General features: G+C 48.3%; 1 protein-coding gene across 2 annotated transcripts; it reads left to right on the plus strand.

Moving 5' to 3' along the window:
- The first annotated feature begins 366 nt into the window (after positions 1-366).
- Positions 367-20491, plus strand: LOC144170404 (uncharacterized). Of its 2 annotated transcripts, none has more exons than XM_077700187.1 (7): positions 367-893; positions 6883-7040; positions 12673-12744; positions 13523-13862; positions 14705-15061; positions 16305-16583; positions 18958-20490. In XM_077700187.1, the coding sequence occupies exons 2-7, from the start codon at positions 6961-6963 to the stop codon at positions 19801-19803; spliced, it is 1974 nt and encodes a 657-aa protein (XP_077556313.1). In that variant the 5' UTR covers positions 367-893; positions 6883-6960; the 3' UTR covers positions 19804-20490. The 2 variants fall into 2 exon arrangements, with proteins under 2 accessions (XP_077556313.1, XP_077556314.1); XM_077700188.1 differs by lacking the exon at positions 367-893 and adding an exon at positions 2439-2594 and having other exon boundaries at positions 18958-20491.
- Positions 20492-23950: the final 3459 nt, after the last annotated feature.

A 23950-nucleotide genomic window follows, 5' to 3' on the forward strand; every position in this document is an offset into this window, starting at 1 on the left:
TTACTAAAAACGTCATTGGGCGACTGTGCTACTTGAGCCGAGCGTTTCTTGCGGCGTACGTACTCCCGGGAGAGAAAAAAAAATCGATACAGCAGTCGGCGATGCTGCGTCGGCAATGACGGGCGATCTCTTCTGCCGACAGCCGGATCACATTAATTAGCCGTGTGACAATGAACCCCCAATTATTTATTTCTTCAAATACAAACGACGTGATATACCTACGAGGTAAAGTTAATCTCGCGGTGACCAGCGTCGAGCAGTAATTTGGAAGCGGTTAATTTATGCCGGCAAGGTCAAGAGCGGAGCGCACGCACGCCCTGTGCGGAACGCGCCCCCTACGAAAGAAAACAAAAAAGCTGTCCGATCCGAGAAGCGGGAGCGAAAAGGCTTCCTCTCTCCAGAATCTCTTGTCGCCGTGGGCGGCGGCCATATTGCTGGATGTTGGCCTTGTTTTTTTCTGCTCCTCGGGCCGCGGCGTCTGGCCGCTAACCAACGGTAACCAGCGCTAACCAACAGCGCGTAACCCGTCGACTAGTTGTCGCATCCAAAGACGCCACTGCCCCGGGCAATTTAGCGTGCCCACGTTCTGCCCCAGGTGAACTCTTTCGTCCGTTGCGGCTGAATTAGGGAATCGGCTGTCGCGCCGGGAACACCGTCCGTCACCGTGAAATCGCTCCGGAGCCGGCGACACCGCACTACACGGAACCCTCGCTGCCTCGGGCACTGTGACAGTCGATTGAAGAAGTGCTTGTGCGACGCTGTGGTTGGAATTGTGCCGGTGCTTGCACCGTCGACTGCGCGGCTGACCGCGATTCTGACCTGGGATAATCGAGGTCGGCTAAGCCTAAATGTGTTGACTTTTTCATCTGGATGCCGGCGGCAAGGAGATGGAGGTAAGCGGCCACTTTCTTGGCTTTGGGGTCAGCGAAATGTGCGGATACTCGGTGCGTGCACCGTGTTTTTCCCGAGCTGTATCGTACCGTCGACCTCCGACATCCGGCAGCTCTCGTTGCCATTTCGCTTAACGTAATGGCAATTAGATTTTTCCTGCCGAAATTAGTATCGGAGCGTGAAGAGAACGTGGTTTTTAGCTCTTTCTGCGGTGACACGCTCTTGCGTGGGACAGCTGTGCACCACGCTTGTTCTCGGAAAAGATGTGCTATTTAGAAGGGAGTTGCGGCAATCCGGAGAGAGTCAGAAAAAGCGCAAAGCTCGTGATAGACGAAACAATAGTCGGATCGCCATGTTTGTCTTCTTTACTTGTTTTTGTGTATGTTTGCTTTTCGGGTTCGCACGTCTCGCCGGTGCCGAGGAGGCGGCGCTAGGAGTGGAGGAGGGGCGCCGGAGGAGGAATTAGTAGTCATTGCAATTGGCGACGGGGACTTCGATCGACAAAGACTGCGGATCGAAGACTGCGCCGGCGCCGCCGCCGCCGCTGCTGCTACTTTCGAAATTCCGAGTTTTGTTTCCGCCAGGCGGATAGCTTGCGGTCACGTCCGTAAGCTGATTGTCATTCCGGCGGTGTCGTCCGTGCGCCTGGCAGTAGCTTTCCGCCGCCGCGTCTGGGCTTCTCTTCCAACTAGCCGCATTCCTGCTGCAATTTGAGTAGATATGAATGACAAAATTGCGGTACAATTTGCAGTAATAAACGGGTTAACTCTTTGATGACTTCGAATTTGATGAGCGCGCTGTGGGGGAGCTTTGGTAGGTGTCGCCATCTAGTCCACTCGAGCGTGGAGTGGCGCCTCCGTCGTTTTGCCCCCTGATAGCGATAGGCTTGTTGAATATGTGCGTTTGACGACGCGACTCGCGGGGGAGGGAATGAACTCGGATGCCGCTTCATTTGGGAGGGGAAGGCGTTGTAGTGGGGGCTCTGTTACCCCTCCTGTTCGTTCCTCTCCCTTCGTTGTTTTATTTCTGTCCAGTAGTGCCCCTTTCCCAGCCCGTCCCTTTGTCCTGCGCGATTCATGTGTTCTGAACCCAGCTGTCTGAGTCGTACGTCTGCATGGAGTGTCTGTGCTAAGGGGTCCGCGCTATTGTTTTAAGGCGAGCGTTACGTGTCCCTCTGGAGCGTCGCTGAGCCATGATGCACTGGCGCAAGCGACGGCCGGCGCGCTGCCGAAGCGAAGCAGTGCGATCGTTTGGTGCTGTACCTTTTGCAAGAAGAGCTGCTTAGCAGACGATTTTCTTTGAGGTCTAATTAATGTCGTTTACCGGGAACGTCGTTGCGAACGGCCAGAAATCTCGCGCTTGTTGCTTCGAGGATATTTCCTGCGGAGCATAAGGAATGCGAGTGAGGCAAGAAAAAAATAAAAGCGATTGTGCAATAAAAACAAAACAACAAAATGGGCTCCCGCGGCGCGCGTTGTCCATCGCCGTCGTCGCAAGGCAGCTAGGTAGCGGAGAGAAAGAAGGGGCGGCGGGCGAAAACCCGAGACGGTAATTAACGAAAAGTTCGCCATTTTGAAAGCGACACGGCGCTTCGGGTGCGATTGGGGCCCCTGTTTTTATTGTTATTTTCTCCGTTCCCGTGCTCACTTTGAAGTTTTTTTGCGATTTTTCGACGTCGTGGGAAATGTGACTGGCCGGACAAAGTGAGTAAACGGCCCGTTTCGGAGCGTCCGGCCGACCGAGGGCCGCCGAGAGTGCGAGCCGATGGCAGCGATGCCTTTTAATTGAGAGGTCAGATCGTCGGTTAATTGTTTTTCGTGGTGCTCAGTTTTTTTTTTCCTTTCCCGTGTCTCGTGTGGATGGTGCTCACTTGTTCGGCTGTCAGACAGCGTGCGGATGTTTTGGCGCGTTCGGGCTGTCCGCGCGGACCTTTAGGCGATGTGCTTCTCTGCCGGCGACTGTGAAATGACCGGTCGGGTCAGCGACCGGCGATGACTCGCCGTCCACTTAGCTTGCGTTCGGGCCTTCTTGCTTTGCGTTTTTAATAACGAGCAGTTACGACGTTGTGTTAACAGGTTCCGTGTAGCTTGTGTCATTGGGATCGCAAGTTCTGCGAACGTGAGGATGTCATTTTCGGCACGCGTTGTCGCGACTCGTTACGGCAGCGCCTCTGCAATGTTTTGCGCCAGCGTCGGCCCTATTTTCGTTCCTTCCATTGTGTATAGAAAATGTTGGTGTAATGATTGAGCATGTCTGTCGCGACTTTTCGTGAGCTTGTGTTGGCTTGTGTGAAACAAGTGCGTGTTCTCATTTGTGCCCGTCTTGATCGCTTTATGTATCGATTCGGAAACTCGGAAGAATGATGGCCTTGCTTGTATGCTCTTGTCGATCGCACTCTTGCTCAAGAGCCTAACTTCGAAAGTATAATGCACCGCCGCCTTGAAGACGGCCAGTGGCCACATGGCGGTTCTCTCTGCGACCGCATTATTTGTCTCTCCTTTATTTCTAGGGCGGCACGCGCGGCGGCCTGGTAGCGCGCGGACGGTGGTGGTGCGCGTTCGCTGCGAGCCGTGTGGTCGTGTTTTTGTCTCACGGGCCGTCGCATCCAACGCGAGCGACGTTTGCCCAACGCGCTTGGGCGTAGTGCGTGACCTACAATTCGCGCAGGCGGCCGATTCGTCGCTGTTTCACCGCTTTTTTGCTGCTTCGACGAGTATGGTTGGTTGCACTTCCGCTGCGAGCCTAGCTGTTCCAAGGAGGGCGATAATCGACGTCGCAACCAGCGTGTGATCGCCAATGCGACGAATCGTGTAATTCATGCCCGTCTGGGGTGCAAACGTTATTGGTGTAGTTCGTACGGGGTTGCATTCAAGGACACTCAGGGGAACCTCCTGAAAGCTACGGACCAGCTAACTCTTGTTTTCTCGCACTAAGAAACTGTCATTTTCCCCTTCTGCAGATGCGAATCGCTCTGATGTGTCTACCTGCCAGAAAGTGATAAACATGCACAATCAGTTCATGGCTGAGGAGGCTGCCATGGTTCTAGTGTCGTTCGTGACAAGCAAATTCATGACTGGGTGTCCACATACCTCGTTTCACTATTCGTTGGCTGCTTCGATCGCAGGAAATAACGAATGCGTCAACAGCAACCTGCTGCTGCCCAAAGCTGCGTCATTTTGTGGCTGTGCAGCGTGGATTTTTATCATGCATTTAAGTGCTGAACCTATCCTTAGATTCCCATGTCCTCCGAGATAAGCAGTTCTGTCTATGGGCCGTTGTTCATGTGGGATTTCAGCATTTATTAGCTGCCCGAGCATGTTTTTTTGCTACCTGCCTGCATTTGGGTATTGGTTCATTCCTGCAAAATTCAACTTGCTTTGAACACTTGCAGCAGTCTAGCGGAGCGAGGCTTTGCTCAGACGCTTTATGCTCTTTCCTTCACTGTTGTCGCCTTTTCGAAAATTTTGAAATACCAGTGTCGTAATTTATTAGTTGAGATCACTGTGACTGCCATGTTTTGCAGCTGCCTTCAGCGTGTGCTGCACTTTTCCTATTCAGAAAGCAGTGTTAAAGAATTCAAGGACCTATGAATTATCCGGGAAACACGGGCAAAGTGCATACATAGCTGATTATGTTGTGTAAATGTTGTATCCTGCTGGTTTTTGCAGGAGGCGAATTTCAGGGTAGAATCAGCTTGGCAGGGTTCCATTTTGCTGTAAATGAGCTGTAGCTTGATCTTGGTGTCCGCAATTGTCAGTGACGACTCAGGAGCGAGGTGGAACAGCCTTCTCTTGTGAAAAATAGGGAACATGAACCTGCTAATTGTTGAGGAGTAGCACGAAGAGCCACTGTCCCCATGCTCCCTTCATTGCCGAAGCTCTGAGAAATGTTTCCAGCATTGTGCAGCTGTGTTCTCCAAGTGATGCCAAGGACTATCAGATTTTTTTGTTTGTTGCTCACTTATCACGGGAAACCGACTGCCGGCTTGCATCTCCATGTTTGAAAGACTCCTTTTTTAAAAAGGAAAGCATTAGCGAGGAAAGAAGAATTAGGCTTGATGCATCAGCCGACCGGCAGCTCATGGACATTTAGGTGCACGTGTATTGTATTGTTTCACTTCAATATATTGGAATAGTTACAGCTTGCCTTAGCTTGGTGTACAATACAATCAAGTCACTCTTATTACAATCTTTATGCATTCAGCTGTTAAATAAAAATGGATAACATTGCATGAAGATGTGCACTCCTTATTGTTGACTTTATGGTTTTAGTTGCAAACACACTTGTTAATTCAGTTTATGCTGTAGCTGCTTATTACATTTTTTAGGAGGTATGTGATATAACCAAACCAGTTTTCCGCCTAAGAAAACTATTGTGCCTCTAAAAGCTGCATTTTATTTGCTAAATATGATGTTCACAAGGGCTTTTTTTTATTATTTCTCAGGAAGCCTGGGCTTGTTGGCAGCACTTCTGTAGCATCAAACTATCTATGGTGTCAGAAAATAGAAATGCCAAGTGTAAAAACAAGTTGATTACATCGGTAGATTAAACTTCCAGGAATACAAATATATTACTCTGAAAAGCAGCATTAAAGACCGAGAAAATGTCAAAAGCGATCTGACAATGGGAATTTTTTTTTTTTTTTTCACTAGTTTGGGAGGCCAAAAATAATGAAGGCAAAAAAGGGAAATTGAAAAATTTGTATGAATATTTTCCTGATAGCAACAAAGATGCACAAGTTAAAGTGTAAAAAAAAAAACGTGGCTGCCAACTTTCACTGAACAGATTTTTCAAAAACAAAGATGGCAGCTGCTGCTTGTAGACACTGCCTCGCCATCGCTTACAGTCACGAGGGTTTTGGCTCTAATTTTATTTTTCTTTCGTGCGCAAGCGCAGTCAAAATATACTTTGCGATGTAGTGAGCTGTTAGTGGCATGCATTTGAGGAGGCAAGTGCTAGTAAAGTTGGGAAATTATTAGCCCCGGCTACACGACCAAGCTGTCCATAAACTCGCCATCTACCACGCTGCAAAATTACACGGTGCTTTCAGGCCTTTCTGTAGGTGACACCACGTTCGGTCTTTCACTGGCCATCTGACGGAAACGGGAGAAAAAATTGGCAGGTTTAATTATTGGCTTCTGAACAAAGCATTGCATTGCTGGTCATTAAACAAGCTGAAGTAGCTATGAGACGTGCATTCGTTCAGTTGGAGCGCAAGGTTATTGTGCCTTTAGTGTGACAAGGTTATTCTCATGAGTGTTCATGTGCATTGAGATGTTGAGCCTTCCTAATATTTAGTTTAGGAAGAACATCGCTTCTGGTTTTCTGGTGGGGTAGCATCTGTGCCGACATTATTAAAATGTCTGGCAACAGCTTCTTGGCCAAGTGGTGTACATCCCCATCATCCTGAAATGTCGGTGCTTGCTTTGCAGCGGGATGTAGGGCAAGCACAGACTTTGCACAACGGGATGAGCAAAGATAATCAGTGAAGTTCACTCTGATGGGCTTTCTAAGGAGACTTAAAAAGCACCCGCCAGTTCATGGTGTTTCTGTGCCAGCAAAATTTAATACAACAGTTTAGGTCCTGGAGAGCCTCTGCCATGGATGATGCAGAGGATGATCCCATTGGGGGATGCGGGCTTAATCCTGGCCGCAGCGGCCATTTTTCTGTTGGAAGTGGAAGTTGGAAAACGCCCATGTGTCGATTGTTTGCACGCACTAAAGGTCCCTGGGTGGTCCTTGGACCACCCAGAGAGCTTTAACGCATTAATGTGTAGCCGTCTATTACAGCATGCCTCATAGCCTGAGATTTGCTTCAGTGCATTCAATTTTTTTAGATTTGAACTATGTACGCTTGACACAAAAGTTGCCCTTGAACTGTATAGTGGCACCATCTGCCGCAACTACTTTTTGGCTAGCTTGATTAAGTCTGTCCCATGTTGTTGGTGGAACAGGGGTGAGACAGCGTTGCGTCTGCATCTTTTACGGCAGGAAACCGGTGGTGCCTGGAGCACAGCTGCCGGGTGGTGAAGCAACTGGTTGCTGCTGCTGCTGCCACTAGCCGACGCGATGGAGACCAACCCGTTCTTTCGAGGCATCCTGGGCCAGGCACTCCCGCGACCTCTACTCAGGGGACCCCCCGAGCCTAGGTGGGTTTGGACGCGACCAATCACATGGGCCTGTCTCGCCTCGCTTTTGTGTACGCCACACTAGCTGTGAGCAAAATTCACGCATTGCCTCACCTTTACTAAACCTGTTCTCTACATCTGAAAGTATTTGGAGAACATGACCAACACGCAGTCTGTGCATTTATTGTGTGCTTAATATCCCAAAAGTAGGGTTGCCACTTTTGGCTGGATTTGTTTTAGTTGCATCAGTAAAAGCATTCCATGGCCGTCTCTGTAGCACAAGGCCTCTTGATGTCTTTAAAGGAGCCATGAAGACAAAATACAAGACAAAGACTGCTTAGCCCCGATAACAATGATACCAATATCATCGCAATCTTCGAAAAAATAACAGAGGTATTGAAGAAAACGTGTGAAGCAGTCGTGACCCCCTAGCCAATTTCCCGCAACTTTTCTATGACGTCGCGGAACCTTGTTTGTGCGATTGGCGGTCGCCTAACTGACCTGTCGCGACGACACATGACTGGACGTCTGTAATGGGGCCTCTAGTTCCATTTGACCGCATCACTTGAATGCTAACGTGCAGTTAAAGGAGCCATGAAGAGAAAACACAAGTTTGGTTAATTCAGAAGATTGCCTCGTTAGAATCATACTGACACCACTTTTAACGTAAACTTCGGCCATATAAGCTACATAATTAAGAAAAAAGGAAATGGCCATGCGACCCACCAGCTCATTTCCCGCAACAGAACCTATGATGTCATTCGAGCCAGCTCTGCGATTGGCGGAGGCCGGCAGAAGCAGACGCAAATTAGGTAGAGCTTACAAACTAGCCGAATGAGCGATTTGCGCGTAAATTTAGGGCACATTCTTTACAAAGGAATAAGAATGATGGGACAAACAGTGGAAGTTACGAAAGCACATGTAAACATAGAAGTACTGATGCGTACTGCTGTTCGTACTGCGCACAGCATGCTTGGTTTTGCTGCACAGCACTACGGGGCTTGGGGTTGTCTCAGACGACACTGGCCGATTGACGCAAGCAACGGTGTCTTACGTGACCACATTTGTCGAGCGAGCACTGTTTCAGGGAACGAATATTTTCTCCCAAAACAAAATAAAGCCAGGATTAAATACGGGCAAAAACAAACCAAACGCTTGCCACGGTATGGTGGCGCCATCTAGGTTCGGGAAACGTAAAAAAACGTGGGAACAAACCAACACCGCTGTATAGGGCGTAGACACCCTTTCAACGGTCCCGTGCCGCCACGATTGGGCCAACGTGCTCAACGCGTTGTTCTTTTCGTTTCCCACGAGACCTAGCAATGCGAAACAGACAATATGATTCAAACTTCTTCAGTAAACCGCGTTGCGGCGATAATTTTAGCACGGTTTTGACACAATGACTTGCTTCGGCGGCAAGCGAGCGACCCAAAATGGCGGCGCCAGGGTATACGTGTCTCTACCCTGTACGGCGGATGCGTGAATGAAGGTATTCTAGGCTGCAGAGCGGTCGGTTCCTGCGATGTCATTGCAGACCCCGAAAACAAACGATTTAGCGGGGAAATCAAAATTTTAACCTAAATTGTTTAACTTCTCAGTGAATAAAGCATCGTTTGTATCCGGACAAGCGCTGGGGGCACTATAAAACACGAAATCTTTCGAATAAAACAAACTTGCATCTCTTCATGGCTCCTTTAACGCACTGAAAATTGTTTTATTGTTGTTCCGTATGACATCATTCTTGCTCATAACAACACGTCACTGTGGCGCAAAATTTGAGTTTTTAAATACTTCTTGCTTTTTTTTTTTTTTCATTAAAAAACATCTTTTTCTGGCTGTAATGGAGCTGAGTGAGATACTGAATTCTAGTTCTTTCAAATTAAACAAAGTTGTATTTTTTCTGCATGGCTCCTTTAAGGCATTCAATAACTGCTTTTGGAGCATAGGGTGCCATTTGTGAAAGCTATAACACCCTGTGCTGAGGTGTGCAGTGATGACAGAAAAATTGCTTTGATGCACATCCCATCCCCACCATGAGCTCAGTTGTCTTTGTTTTCTTTATTATTATTATTATTATTGTTGTTATTATTATTACTATTTAGGATAACACTGGCAGCTGTTCCGCTCTCCAGAGAGCAATCTCATTGTTTTTGAATTGGTGCTCACGCAACACCACCTTTTCAACACATCTAAAACTAAGTTAATGACATACACAAGAAAAACTGACATCTTGTTCTCCCACAGCATCACTGGTGAATTACTACCATGTGGGCTGGAGTTTAATGACCTAGGTGTCAATTTCGACAGTAAGCTGAGCTTCTCCCTGCATATAGAGGTAATTACTCATAGAGCTCTTCGATGTCTAAAAAGTTCAAAGAGCCGAATTCTCTTCTCGAGCTCTACTCATTTATATGTCATCCTCAGATTGAGTATGCAGCTGTGGTCTGGAATAGAACGAGCAAAACCAACCACATGCTTATCGAAAAAATCCAAAATAAGTTCATATCTGTCTGAGTCTTTGACCATCGCTTCACTGATAGTAGTAAATATAACTGCGGATCATTTTTTCCATTGACGCTATCATGCTTAACCTCCAGGTGGAATAGGGCTGACCTACTCTTCCTCTTTAAAATTATTCACGGAATAGTGTTTTGGGGTGAGCTGCTACAACATGTACCTCTTACATGCCACAAAAGTGGACCAGAAAACATTGTACCTTTTACAGTCCCAAATGTAAGCGTGACTTGTGCCCTATGTTCCGATTGCAATCCAGTACATTCTGTGATTTTAGCATAGAACACGACCAAGACCGTTTTTTTTTTTTCTCTCTCTCTCTCTTTTCTTTATTAACTTTTTTTCTTGTCGCGTATTCTATCGTTAAGTTTGTGTGTGTATGAGTGGGTGCTTGTAAATGTGTGTTTATGTCAAAGTGTGTAGTTTTCTTCGTATCTAACCACCAATATTATTTTCCTTATGAGATACGGACATCATGTACCCTGTGTTTGTTTCCGTGCGGCAGCCCAAAGGTGCCCCCCTCCTGCTGTTCCTGGGCATGCAAATAAATGACTTATTATTATTATTATTATTATTATTATTATTATTATTATTATTATTATTATTATTATTATTATTATTATTAAAAAAGGATGGCCACTCAGGGAATAGCAAAGTATTTACCACTGTGTTGGGGGTATTGTTTTGGTAGTTTATTTTGTTCACTCTAAACGTAGCCCTAATTGGGGCTAGTGCGAGTTTTCAAGTTCTCATAAAGTATGTCTCTGTGACCACTTCTTGTTGCTGTTACTAAGGGATCCTGTTGTCCTCACACCGCCCATCTCCAAAAAAAGAAGTGATCCAGGAATTTTTCAGTTTTGTGGGACCAGCATCAGCACCAACTTTTACACACAGAGCTCATCGATAAAGCAGCTATTACTCGCAGGTGATAGTACTTGGCGCCGTCCGAAGCCAACAAAAAAAAAATCATGTCAAGAACATGTTTTGATTAAATTTTCACAAATTACAATTCATTTAGAAAACACTGCTTATGTTGTTCAGGCTATGTGCTCAGATCCCTAGCATTTTCAGTTTCTAAGGATTATGTCAAAAGGACTTGTTGGAACAGAGTGCAAAAAAACAAGGACAGGTGAAAAGAACACACCACAGCACTGATGTTGTTTCTTTCACTTTTCGTTTCGCTTGTTTGATGTCCTTCTTCTTCTTCTTCTTTTCTGCTCAGTTTCTTCCAAAAAATTATGAACCATCTAGCCGCAGCTTGTGCTCTACTGTCAAAGGACAATCTCAGGGTCTGGTTGAAAGACCTGGCTTCACTGGTTTTCCTTACGGAAGCATTGGAAAATGTGGTCGTTTTGGGGTTTTTTGTTTTGTTTTATTTTGTTTTGTTTTCACGACAAGCTGTACTGCTTGATGTAATTGACGCAATCTTGTGGCCCCGTAGTTAGTTGAACATGGCTTTCGGGAGGAAACTTAGGGAACTGCGTAATTTTTTAACTTGCGAACTTTATTGAGATTGCGTTCAACATATAGCATCGTTAATCTGTCTGTGCCTAGGTACTGTTCCTCTATGTGTAACAAATTCCTGCACAATTGTGGCTTAGGACAATAAGCACGGATAAGCACTGGATTAAAATTTTAATATAAAATAAGCTTTAAAAGAAAAAAAAAACGCTAAACTTCACTGAAATGCGAACAACAAAGCACCCGAAATTGTGGTCGTAAATCCGCCGGATGGTTGTCGTGGTTGCTGCCGGCTAATACAGAAGTGCACGTTTGCATAGTGGGCGGGCAGTCGTCAGCTTGGGTGAGTCTTTGCACTCTCTTGAAATCTTATCTGCGCATTGTGTGCATTGTCAGGGACAGATTTGGCTGCTCTCCTGGAGAACAAAATTGCTTTCCTGAAACCCAGGCGACGACGACTGCATTGGCAATCTCAGTGCAGGGTCTCTTTTCTTGATTGGAAGAATACAAAGTTCTATTGCTGCGTTCATGTCGATGAGCTGGGTTCTGTGAAAATAGCTTTTTCGCATTTCGTACGCTTTTGTTTGGTGTAACAGTAAATTTCATTGTGCGAGCTGCTGTGCATTTTGAAAAAAGCTGTGTGTGAGAGTTGCTATCCAATATCGGTCAGTATAAAGGAACGATTGCTCACTCACTGTAGTGGAACAATAAATGTTCACATGACGGGAGGCTGCTCATCAGCATGGTGTTACTTAGCCCCATGCTCTGTATAAGCCGTGTAAACATACATTTTGTCGAGCACTGTTGCTGGCGGGCTACATACAATAGAGCTATTCAAAAAACGTTCTCTTCTTGCCTATACTACTGCTGCATCGCGATAGTGCCCCTGTGACCAAAGTTCATTGTGACTACAGTAAAAGCTCGTTAATACGAACTCGAGGGGTAACATAGAATTGTTTGAATTAAGTGAAGTTCGAATAAGCGGGAGGGTGCTAGAATGAATAAACGTCGCACCACACTGCGTGGACAGAACACAAAAAGCCACCTCTGGACTTGTTATCTCGGATAAGGCGCTACTACATGTTTGTGGCAGATGACTTTGTAAATGATGTTCATGGAGCTCGAACAGCAAACAAAATTAATTGCTCAGTCTGCTGCGGAAGCGAAATACTGTCGCCGCAGCGTAGCGTGTGCACTACGCTGTTGTTTTTGTTTTATTGTTTTGCATCTTTAGTAAATTTGGTTTGGTTTAGATTTACAACACGTTGTAATCCTCTGGGCCGACTTATGCGAGGAGTGATGGAAACCAGGCGATCCTTGTTCAAATTAACCGTTTCGGATACCAACGCGTTTGAATTGGAGAAGTTTTCACCCATTGAAATATACTGGGCTGTGCCGGGACCATGGCGCCAGTTCGCATTAACCGCAAGTTCAAATTACCGAGCTTTCACTGTACTTTGTATTTAGTTTGGCCTCGTTTTAAAGTAAACTGCTTCTCTTGTTGCTTCAGCTCAGTTTCTTAGCTTTTGACATGAGGAATGATTTTCAGGGGGGAGATTCACACACACTGTTTTCGTTACTGGCCTACTCGTGACGTTGTACAAGGCTAACTGCTTGCACCTATTGTTCTTCTTATGTTTGCTGCTCGTTTCTTTCTCTTTCTTCCCTTGGTTCTCAGGAGGCGTCACGAGCGACCTGAGCCTTCTGCCATTGCCTTGGAAACAATGGAAGTAGAAGATCTTTCAGTAAAGTGAGTTATTTTTTTTTTTTTTAAGGTTCTTCCATTCTTGCCACAGTGGATAAAGGAAATTTGTGCTACTGGGCATCAGATTGCGGGATGCATTGATGGGTGTGGAGCAGTATTTCTGCTGGAGGCCAGATACAAAAAAAAAAAATAGAGGGTACAACTCCAGGTGGTGCAAATCAACCCACAGCACCCCCCCCTCTTCAGTACACAAAGCCCCCAATTGGGATTGCTGACCCATGATTATGCTTTCGACTCTGAAAGGGTGTGTAAACAAACGAATTGTGGCAGCTGCTCATTGTCAGTGAGCTGAAGTATGGTAGGGGGGGCATTTTTACCCGAAGCGAGGTCTTTGTGAGATTTGTGAAGGCTTTCAGGTTTTAGGTGCGGGCACGCAAGGTTGTTCTAATTAATGTCTTTGTGATGCATTTGTTTCTTTTCCTGATTTTAGGCAAATGAGTTATCTCTGTGGAATAGAGCTTAGCAATTAATTTCCTTTTTATAGTTGTTGATTTCTGTATAGTAATAGGTGTCATAACCAGTGAAGAATGTTCATGTGTACCTGCAACAGTGTGCTTTCCCCACAGAGCATCTTGAGAATCTGGACAGTATGATGTGTCCCGAAAGCTCTCGTTTATTTGTGCATTCTTAAGCAGTTTTGGGTGTTTCTTTTTCAGCAAATTGGATTTTGAATCTCGCATTGCGACCATTGTTGGCCTGCGCGCTTACCAATTCCTCTGAAAGAGTGATCTAACCCCGAGGCCTCCTCTCCTCTGGCTCGCAGGAAGGAGTCCGTCTCGTCCTCGCCTGCCCTGGCCGCCCCCGTGCTGCCGCCGCCCCTTCCCGAGGTGGTGCGCAGCTCGGGGGGACGGCGCAAGGCGGGCCTGGGGCCCCAGCGGCTGGGCCCCGACGACATCATTGTGCTCTCGGACGAGGAGAACAGCCGCCTCAACGGCCACCGGCTGGTCAACGGGGCCACGGGCAGCAGCGGCTGGCAGCCGCAGCCACAGCCACAGCCACAGCCGCCCCTGTCCCAGCAGGAGCTGGCGGCACGACGCGCCCTGGTGCGGAGCCTGCGCCAGGAGCTCCGCAACGAGGAGATGAAGCTCGTCCTGCTCAAGAAGGTCTGCTCTCGGTCCCTCTTGCTTGCCGCTCTGGGGCGGTTTCGAGCAGTGGGCAGTGCAAAACTGCTCTCGCAATAGAAAATCTGTGATCAAATAGCATAATGGAGCCGCTACCGGGCACTTCTGAACAGTCTGAAATGGCAAATAAAAGAGGCCTTTTGCCACAGTTTCCAGGACCTTCACATCGCAGGCTTTAAAGTTCTTGGGCTTCACTTTAAATTTGCATGTTTTAAGGAGGATAGGGCTTGTGCTGCTGCAAATTAATTTCTCTATGGGGGTTATATAAATTCATCCCATGTGAAGCAGAATGAGATTTGAAAGGAGGGCAGTTTAACTGTAGACCAAGAACAGTATGCAGGTACAGAAGTCGTACAATGCAGCCAGCTTGTAACAATGGTACATAATAATGAGGGATATAAAATATGATAAAAATATGATCTTGTTTGCCATTCTTGCCATTGTTTGTTATGAAACCATTGCACTGAATTGCAGTTGTCTTCAGCTAAAGAAAAGAAAGATTGTGAATAGTCCAGTCGGGGAGGAAATCGAAGTTAAACTAGTTAAAAGAGCATCGTGTTTCTAGGCCTAGTTTTTCCGATTATTGGTGTTGAGTTGGCGCACTGACCAGTTGCAAAATTCGACCACCTAGGCCTAGTGGAGTTGGTGGAAGCTCAACTTGGGGTATCTCAGTTCAGCCACAGCTGGAATGTTCAATTGCTGTGTAGCTGGTGGTGGCGTGTCCCCGTGTGAAAGCGGCGTTGCCTGTCCTTCAGAACCAGGCACACACCAAATGGGCAATCCCGATTCAGTTTCAGCACACTGCCTCTTTGTCTGGCCCACAGGTGCGACAAAGCCAGCTGCTACAGCGGACCGAGCCGGCGCGGCCCCTGCCACCTGCACCGTCTCCAAGTCCTGCGTCTTCGCGGTCCTCTTCCACAGTCGTGCCGACAGCGGCGCCTCCGTTGGCGCCTCCGCCTCGGAGTGCGCCCACCGTGGTCGCCAACCCGGGCCAGAGCCTGGGCGCTTCGGGCAAGATGGCCCTGAGCAACCACCACCATCACCATCACCACCACCACCACCACCATCACCACCATCAGCAGCAGCAGCAACAGCAGCAGCTACAACAGCAGCAGCAACACCACCACCACCAGGGGGCCAACAGTCGGGGAACAGCGGACCTGATGGGCGTGAATGCCAGGGTGAGCCGCAGGCGGGGGCAGCTGCATTTCCCTTTATTTTCCACTTGCAGCTGCTACTTCCTGCTGTGTTACAGGGCAGATGGGGGCATCAATTTGTGGCATGAAACCAGACTTCCTTTTCTCTTCATGGGTGGTGGCATTGGGCAGCGGCTAAAAAAAAAGGCTTGCCTTAGGTTGACCACATACTCATCCCCTTCCCAACTTAGTGAGAGTCTTGTATCTGTCTAGCTGTTAGGTCCCATCAGCTGTCCAAAAACAGCTCAGTGAGTACCATACTTGCGTTGTAGCAGTGCTTCTTCAGTAGGAACGATTGGGGTGCACATTGCACCACATTCTAAGGTTTTTGTGCAGTCAAGATCACCGCCCATAGAGTTGCGTTGGCATTCACTGCCTCAGCTGATAACGATGATGTCTGTTCTGGAGAGTCGCCCCTGCAGTGCTTGGGTGTGCATGGTTTTAGTGATGGTTGGAAAAGGTATGCTCACCAAGAGGCAGTGAGCGGGCACAGTAGAGCTCCTTTTCGTGAACTTGCATGTCTGGTGGCGTCTGCCGATTCCATCAAAATTTAACGACTGAGTTGTGGTTTTAAATTGGGTGGTGCAAGCTCCTGATGTAAGGATAAGGGATTGGGACGTGGTTATGTACTGTCAACTGGCACACTCGTCCCAATTGTTCTGCAGCACCCCTTGAATTGCGTTGTAGCCTTTGGTTGTAGAAATGTTACCTCAAACCTTTTGAGAAATAGCCCCAACTCTGTCCAGCACAAGTTCCTCCTGATTTTTGGAGAAATGAAGAGCTGGCTTCTTAATTTTTTTCGTTCCGTAGGAGGGGCGTCTGCACGGTTGGTTATGTTTCTGGTCACAGGGATTCAATAACAATCAGTGCCGCTGGCCTGCCATCGCACCTGCCCTACTGCTTAACTTCTGGTGCAAGGTTTGAGCCTATCTCCTTCCAAAACGTTCATCAGGATAAACAAGAAAGCATGCTGTGACTCCCTTTGCCCCTTCCAGCTTTTTGAGAGAGGCACATAGGTAGGGTTCACAGTCACACCACGTGTCTACTTTTTACTCGCCTTCTACTTCAGTATTTGTGCCATCTTTCGTCTAATTTGGTAGCACTAAAAGTGTGCTGTGTTCCCGAACTTGAACGAGCCTGTCAGCGACATGTGGTTGGCTGTGAACAAGGCGATTAAAGAGTGGACCTCGGGCAGGTGCAAAGTGTCGCCTCCTCCGCTCGATTGCAGCTGCGCAACCAGGGCCCTTCCCCAAGCAGTGTGCTCCAGGGAAGCCTCAGTTCGGGGGCTGCTGCGCTGCGAGCCAGCAGCAACAGCTCCGCCAACGTGGGGTCGCTGCAGCAGAACGTGCTCCGGCTGCCAGCCAACGCAGCGGCCGCGGGCATGAACAACCTGGCCGCCTCACTGTCCCGGGTGGGGCCTCATGGCACGCCGCATTTCAGCAGCAACCACTCGGCGCCTGGGGCACACCAAGTCGGCAGCACAGCCAGCCAGCCTCCACAGCCTCAGGTAGAGAGGGGCCACGTGCAAGGGGGGCGTTCGATCAGCTTGTTTTCTAACAGAATCGAATGTTGTGAAAAACATGCAGCCGTTGTTGATCCTCGTGTGAATAGCCACGTTGGCTGAAGACTAGTGCTAATCAACACGAGGCCATGGTTTTGGCTGTCAGCCAAGTCGTGGCTGCTTTTTGGGTGGAGCCAAAGGGGAAAATGCTGGTGTTTGCAGGATTTGAGGTTGCTTTAAAAATCCCCATGTGGTCCAAAATGATCCGCCACCCTCTACTACGGCACATTGCTTCCCAATTTTTAGTGCAGTAGCTCTACTAGGCTTGCAAAGTGGATTTCCCCTTTGTTTGTATGAAGCGTCTTCAAAGCTAGTGGGTAGAGAAAAAAGAAACACGAAAAGGGTTGGGGCTGAACCTGGGTTCTCTAGGTTGCAAGGATGTTGTCTTGCCAATTATGCCACACTGGGTAGTGGTTCCCTCAAACACCGGTTGCAGCATTACACCTGAAGATCGGTGTGGTGTTCTAGACAGGCTGTCGGAACGAAATAATCAATAACCTTTCGGTTGCGTTTTCTTTCCGACCAAACATATCGTGTTTTTTGTTGTTGTTGTTGTTTGTTTGTTTGTTTGCTTATCGTTTTTCGTTTCCGGTTTTTGTTCCATTCCGGCACCCTGCTTCGAGCAATGTCTTGATGGCACGACACCAATAAACGAGCTCCTTATGCAGGTTTTTGTAGTTCAAACCGTAGAGTACAGTCAAAACTCGATCTAACGAAACCCGATCTTAAGAATTTCCTGATCTAACGAACAAATTCGGATTACCCAGCAGGTGCCTATATGGCTCTATCCTCAATGAACTCTGACTAGCAAAATAGATTCTGCACCATTCCCCATTTAATGAAGTATTTCAAGAAATAAACTAATCTGAAAAGGAGCAATTTCGAATGTCTTTCGTCAGAATTCCACAACTATTTCGCCACGTGAGAAAAAAACGAGGCATCTAGAATTGATTTTACGGAGCTCTGTGAGGTAAACTCGGCAGTCCCGGCTTTCAATCACTGTTACTTGATGGCGCCAGCAGTGGCGGCGGTGCTTGCTTCACGTCCTGCGCCCGCTACACGCCAGGTGATGGACATTATTGTCATGCTCAGGCACTTTTCTGGAGCTCACTAAGGAAGTGAGGATGTGTTGAACGCACTTTCGTGCTACGAAAAGTTTGTCTACCCAATGGTAACACAGCAGACACAGGCAAAAATTGCCCCTCTCTCTCTCCAGGCGTTCTATTACTTTCACCATGAACTTTTAGAACTGTGCTGAATAATCGACAGGCGAGTGCCGCGGGTGTCGCAACTACGATGCCATGGTGGCTGCTGGGATGCGCATCCCTTTAGGCATCAAATTTATAGAATCAACTGCTTGTAAAATGACTGTCCAGTTTTACGAAGTTCTCGATTTAACAAAACATTTTGCGGTTAGATCGGGTTTTAATTGTATTTTATAAACAAACCCACCGCAGAGGCTCTCCGCAGACCCCGTCTTTTCCCTGATTTTCCAGTAAAGCATTGTGCTGCTGAGCCTGGAGATGTGGATTCAATTCCGGCTGTAGTGGCCATTTTTCTGACATGGTTGAAGAAAAGGGATAACGCCAGGGTGTTGAGATTTTGGCGCACAGTAAAGACCTCCAGGGGGTCTAAATTAATCAGTTACCCCCCACCCCCACCCCATTTCCCAGGTGTAGCTTCTGTGCATGAAACGCCTAAATATAAAATAAATATATTACGGTGGCTTCATTTGTGACAACCAATGCTTCTGCTACTGTGCTAGGATAAGAGCGTACCCCCATGATGGTACCCACATAACTGGGCCTCTCTACAAGAATGCCTCCCATGCTCCCCTGTTCCTTTTCTTGTTCCCTTTCTGTGCAGTGCTACTGCATTCAAAACACGTTATCACCGACCTATTCACTACTCTTGCACAATGCTATTTACCTTATGCCTGAGGTTGTTTAGGCTGTGCAATGCATGGCAGATATTAGTGGAGGCAACACATTGTAGAACACAAGAAACTGTGGCAGTAGGGGGACCAGCTGGGGGTCCCACCCTGAAAATCAAAAGCTGCTGTCTCTTCTTGAAGGAAATCTTTAATTCCGAACTGTTTGGTCAGGGTAACGTAGATAGTAATGTTGTCTTTTCATATTTGGGAAGGCAGTTATTTCATAATTATTGGTTTCATTATTGTGCAAACGTGGCTTTTGACAATTTTTATCATGCTGTATGGCTGTGACGTCACGTGCAGTGCTTGGAAGCAGTATTTAGGTGCTCGCGTGCACCAGAGCTCTCGATGGAGGAAGTGACGAGAGCTGCCTGCGCTCTGTTGCAGGGGACGCCGCCGAGCCTGAGCCCGGCGGTGGACAACCAGAGCCCCGCGCAGCGCCAGGCGGCGGCCAAGCTGGCCCTGCGCAAGCAGCTGGAGAAGACGCTGCTTCAGATCCCGCCGCCCAAGCCCCCACCGCCCGAGATGCACTTTGTGCCCAACGCGAGCAGCCCCGAGTTTGTGTACCTGCTGGGGCTGGAGACAGTGGTGGGCTTCCTGACCGAGGGGGAGGCCGGCGCGCGGGCGGCGCCCCCCGAGCCCTTCGCCTGCAGCCAGTGCGGCCTGGACTTCACGCCCGTGTGGAAGTGGCAGGACACGCGGCGCGCGGGGGGCCGCCCCGCAGTCATCTGCGAGGCGTGCGTCACCTCCAACCTGAAGAAGGCGCTCAAGGCGGAGCACACGCACCGCCTCAAGACGGCCTTCGTCAAGGCCCTGCAGCAGGAGCAGGAGATCGAGCAGCGCCTAGCCGGGGGCGGCGTGGCCCCCTCGCCCCCGCCCGCCTCCACCCCGCCCCCCGCCGCCCACTCGCCCCGCCTGGGCTCCTCGGCCGGGGGCGGGGCCGGCGGGTTCCTGCCCAAGCTGAGCGCCCAGCAGCTGCTCCAGGCACAGCAGCTGCAGCAGCAGCTGGCCTCCCTGCCGGGGGCCCAGCCCGGCGGCGGGGGACCCCAGCCCGCCCACGTGCTGCCCTTCGGGCCCCTGCTGGCCGCCTACTCCTACCAGATGCTGAGCGCTGCTGGCGCGGCAGGCGCGGCCGGGAAGCTGCCGCCTGCCGCCGATCTCCACCGGCAGTACCTGCTCGACATGATCCCGCCACGCTCCATGGCCCAGGGCTCGCTCAACTGGAAGACGTGATGACTCTGTGCCACGTGGGTGTGCCAGCTGAAGAATGAGTCCCACTGCCTGCCCGGCCGGCAGCGGTGGAAGAGTCTCCCCGAGGTGTCCTTCCCATCTGCAGGGGGAAGCGGATGGCAGGTCGAGGTTACGTGGCCGTGGCGAAGCGGTGCGTTGAGACTGGTGACGCCCCCCTGCCCAGTGGGGAGAACTCGCAGTTCTGAGTTTGGTGGGAGCCGCTGAGGTGGGGGGGCCAGGTGCGGCGGAGAGGAGGACGCTTTTCACACATGTTGGGAGGAGTGGCGAGCGAGGCGGACCTGTCGCATATTTGTCAGTGCAAGGGCGCATCACGGACTTTATTGCCTGGTTTTCTTATGCCCACGAGGGCAGTATTTAAGCTCTCTAAGTTTTTTCTTCCCCTTTCTCTGCCAACTTTCCTTGCCTTCACGTTTCTTTCTCCATACGTGTGCAGGTATGTGTGTGTATGTGTGTGCACATGCGTACGTTGCAGTCTTCGTGTCGGCACTTGCAGTGGCCGCTGCAGGTGTTGCTTTGTTTTTGTTGTCACCACGCAAAATACCCGGAGTTGGGGCTGTGGAAACCAGTTAGCCTGGGCTAAGGATTTTGTAAACGGAGATTCTGGATGACAGCTTCAATAAAGGGTGATCCAGTGGAGGGTAGCCCTCCAAAAAACTGTGTGATAACTTTCTCTGTCCCTCAATACAAGCAGCCGTAGCTTGCGTTTGCACGAGGCATGTAGACCAGTGCTGGCCTGTTGGCACAGGCTAGCTCAGTTGCAACGGCTGCGAGGTGCTGACTAGTGAGGGGGGAAAAAAAACACCCACACAGAATTGCAGAAATCGTTGCATTGACGATTATGTTACCACATGGACCATAGTGCCCCATTTCTTCAATACCTTTTGGAGTCTATTTTACTACCATGCAGTGTTACATAAGAATGCTTTTAAGCCCCTTGTGGCCTTTGTCAGGCCATGCCCGACACGGCTGTATGCAGAAACACGGCCGTATCGGTCCGCTGTTGGGGTATGCCTGACTTGAGTGTTAAAGATTAAATTTTGCGATTTTTCTCACTTTTTTTCTCACACATGGGTGAAAGCTTTGGACCGGAAAGGTTTAATGACCACTACAAATCTTTTAGTGAGCCGGTGCACGCCAGCTCATTAGCAATTGGTGATGCTTGTGAAAGCAATGCTCCCTCCTATCGACAATTCTTTCACTATACATAACTATGTTGGTGGCAGTCAGCGTTTTGGAACTTGCTAAAAAGTGCCACACTCATTTGCAATTCCAAGCATATTGTCAACCTTCAGGTCCGGTTGCGCAATTTACTTGTTAATGAAAGGAAATTCTCCCTTGCAGCGATGCGCAACGCACATTTGTTCAGCTTAGAGTAATTTGTTTGCTTAGCCTTTGTGCACCTATTTTGCCTGTCATCCTTTTTTTTCCCCCCTGTTACTAGTGCTACATGCTCTAAAATGAGAAGTCGCATGCATTTCACAGTGCGAAAAATTTGAAGCACTTGGTCATGTGCGAAGCGGCACCATGCTACTCGTACTCCCAGCGACTTCCCTTTTTCTTTCTTTTAAAAAGCCTTACACATTTGGCATTTCCTTGAGGGGTTCTGCTTGACGGGATTTGGAGGGATCTGGCATGGGGAATGGGCATATTTGGTCGCCCTTAAGCGTATCAGAGGTGGTCTAAGTCTTCCTCTCACACAGCATTCTTGCACAAGGGCTGTCTCTTCCACGCTCTTAGGCTCGTTGAAAAAGCCTTTCGTCTTGGTCAAAATACATGCGATATCTCCGCTGCCCAGGTCTCTGCTCCCACCAAACCACAACTTTGGTGCTGTAGTTGGTGCGGCCATTGAAGCCATTTCAGATGATTCCGTGGTTCATTGAGGCAGAGTGCAATATCGCGAGCAATAGCGCTTTCTGCTGCTATGAAAAATGGTGATTAAATGCTGCTACAAAAAAAACTTTGTATAGACATAGACATGCATGAACTTCTTACGGGTTGTAAATGTGACAACATTAATGTCCAATTGAACACCGCAGAGCACCATCGCTCACTGGTGACTGCTGCACCACTGGCCAAGAGAAGCTCTCCACTTTTCACATGCTGTGCGCATGCCCATGCATTGCTTAGCAGTACACACTTTCTGTAGTTTTATTTATGAAGCACATGGCACACTCCTTTTAGGAGCCAGAATATTCACTCAGCATTTCTGGCACTGTGCCTCTTTCCCTCAATGAGACACTAACGTTTTCAATCTTAGCCCGGAAGAAAGAGAAAGTTACACCAATTACTCCGTGAACCTACGTGCACTGGCCATCTTGATTTTGTGCATTGTTGCTGAACTACGCCACAAATTTTCAGTTGTGAATTTAGCACATTTCGTAATTTGGTGAAACGAAAGCAGTACTGCGTAACAGTGGTAGTAACAAGAATGAGTAAAATACTAAGGGCCCGCATCAATTTATCACAGTGATTCTCTTTTAGTGAAGCCGCTTTTTCCAAATAATAGCTCTATGTGGAAGTCAACGTGCTTACGACCAAGTATGTGCGCTTGGAATATGCTTATTCCAGTCATACCTACGGCCAAGAATGTTTCTTTCATTTCGAAAGGTGAGTATTTGAAGCACGCAGTCATGAGTGAACTTCTTTATAGTAGCAGATGAAGTGCAGGACGCAAAGCATGTTTGGTACATTTTCTCCTGTAGTGAGACATAGTACCACAGAGCCAGTTGTGTGTCATAGTGCAGTGTTGACTCACCAAGTTGCCATTGTCACTCCCACCGCGGATCTTGTGTGCAGTCAAGACGAAAAGGCAGATCTGTTGGGCAGTGAACTTGAAGTGGAACTCGTAGTACAGAGACCCGAAGCACCTTTCACAGTAAAGAAAAGTGTGACTGTCGTATGCAGTGCTTGAATTGATTGCAGAGGGACTTTGGATGCTTGGTTCTTTTCATGTGGGACTAAACTGGCTGCCGAGTGGTAATCGGCAAGGTTTGTTTGTTTGAATTTCAACTTGAAGAAAAGTTTCTGTAGTTTGCCATGCACTTCCACAGCTACTCCAGTGTGACATTTCCAGGGCTTTTCAACTTTTAGCCATCTGCGTCAGCTTGGCGATCCAGAACTTGGGATTCCGGGAGGCACAGTCAGTTACACGCACGCTTTGGTAGCTAGTTTCAAGACACTGTTGCACCACACTTGCAAAAACTATCTCCCCAGTAGATGGCACAGGAGGCTGTATCTTATTTTTCCTTCATCGTTTAGGGACTGTGCATCACAAAACGAGGTAGATACCAAAACTTGCACCTTGCACGCATTTGTGCATCGCATTTGTGGTTGCACCACAATCGCAAAAGCAAATAGTGGACCTAGTTTGTGGAGTTGTGTTTTTGTGCCTTAAATGTAAGACTGTGGTTAAAATCGGAAAAGCACAAACTAAAGCAGGTTTTCTGTACAATAATTTAGTGCTTTACTTTCTGAAGATGCAGCAGGCTGATTTGTTTGAAAGTGAAGAACTGTGAAGGAGACGCCCAAAGTGAAGTGATCAGGCGCCCTGATGTAGGCGGGACACGTCCCAGTTTTGCGGCTGTGATCCCACTGTCCCGGCTGCCTGCTTATGGGACAGCATTTTGTCTTGCTTTTGGCTGAAAGTATGGAAGCCCTGTGGAACGAATTAAAAGCTGGAGGAATGTAACAGCCAAAAGAAACCGTTTGAGCAGCTTCGAGAAAACAGCACCGACAATGGGACTAGCAAGAAACACACAACACAGTGCCAGTATTGTGTGTTTCTTGATTGGTCCCGGCATCTGAGCTGTTTTCTTGAAATTACAGCTACTGTACCTACAAGCCATTCTACACACCCTTCTGTGTTTGAGGAACAGTAGGTGTACATGCTTCAGCACTTCGAAACAAATGGCGTGCAGTGCAACAATAGAATTCAATCTCCAAGTATGCCTTGGACTTGCCATGAACAAACCCACCAGTGGAAAGCAACTGTGGATACCCACCGTGTTTTTCTTGGCAAATAACGTGGACTGCCGATAAGATGCATGCAGATTTATTTGACGCACTCAAAACAATGCTGATGCTTAAGGTGAATCTGCACATGACGTGTGAGCGGTACTACACTCACATA

Source organism: Haemaphysalis longicornis, unplaced genomic scaffold, assembly GCF_048455015.1.
Source record: "Haemaphysalis longicornis isolate Haplotype H1 unplaced genomic scaffold, Haemaphysalis longicornis Haplotype H1 scaffold_2, whole genome shotgun sequence".
Taxonomy (NCBI): domain Eukaryota; kingdom Metazoa; phylum Arthropoda; class Arachnida; order Ixodida; family Ixodidae; genus Haemaphysalis; species Haemaphysalis longicornis.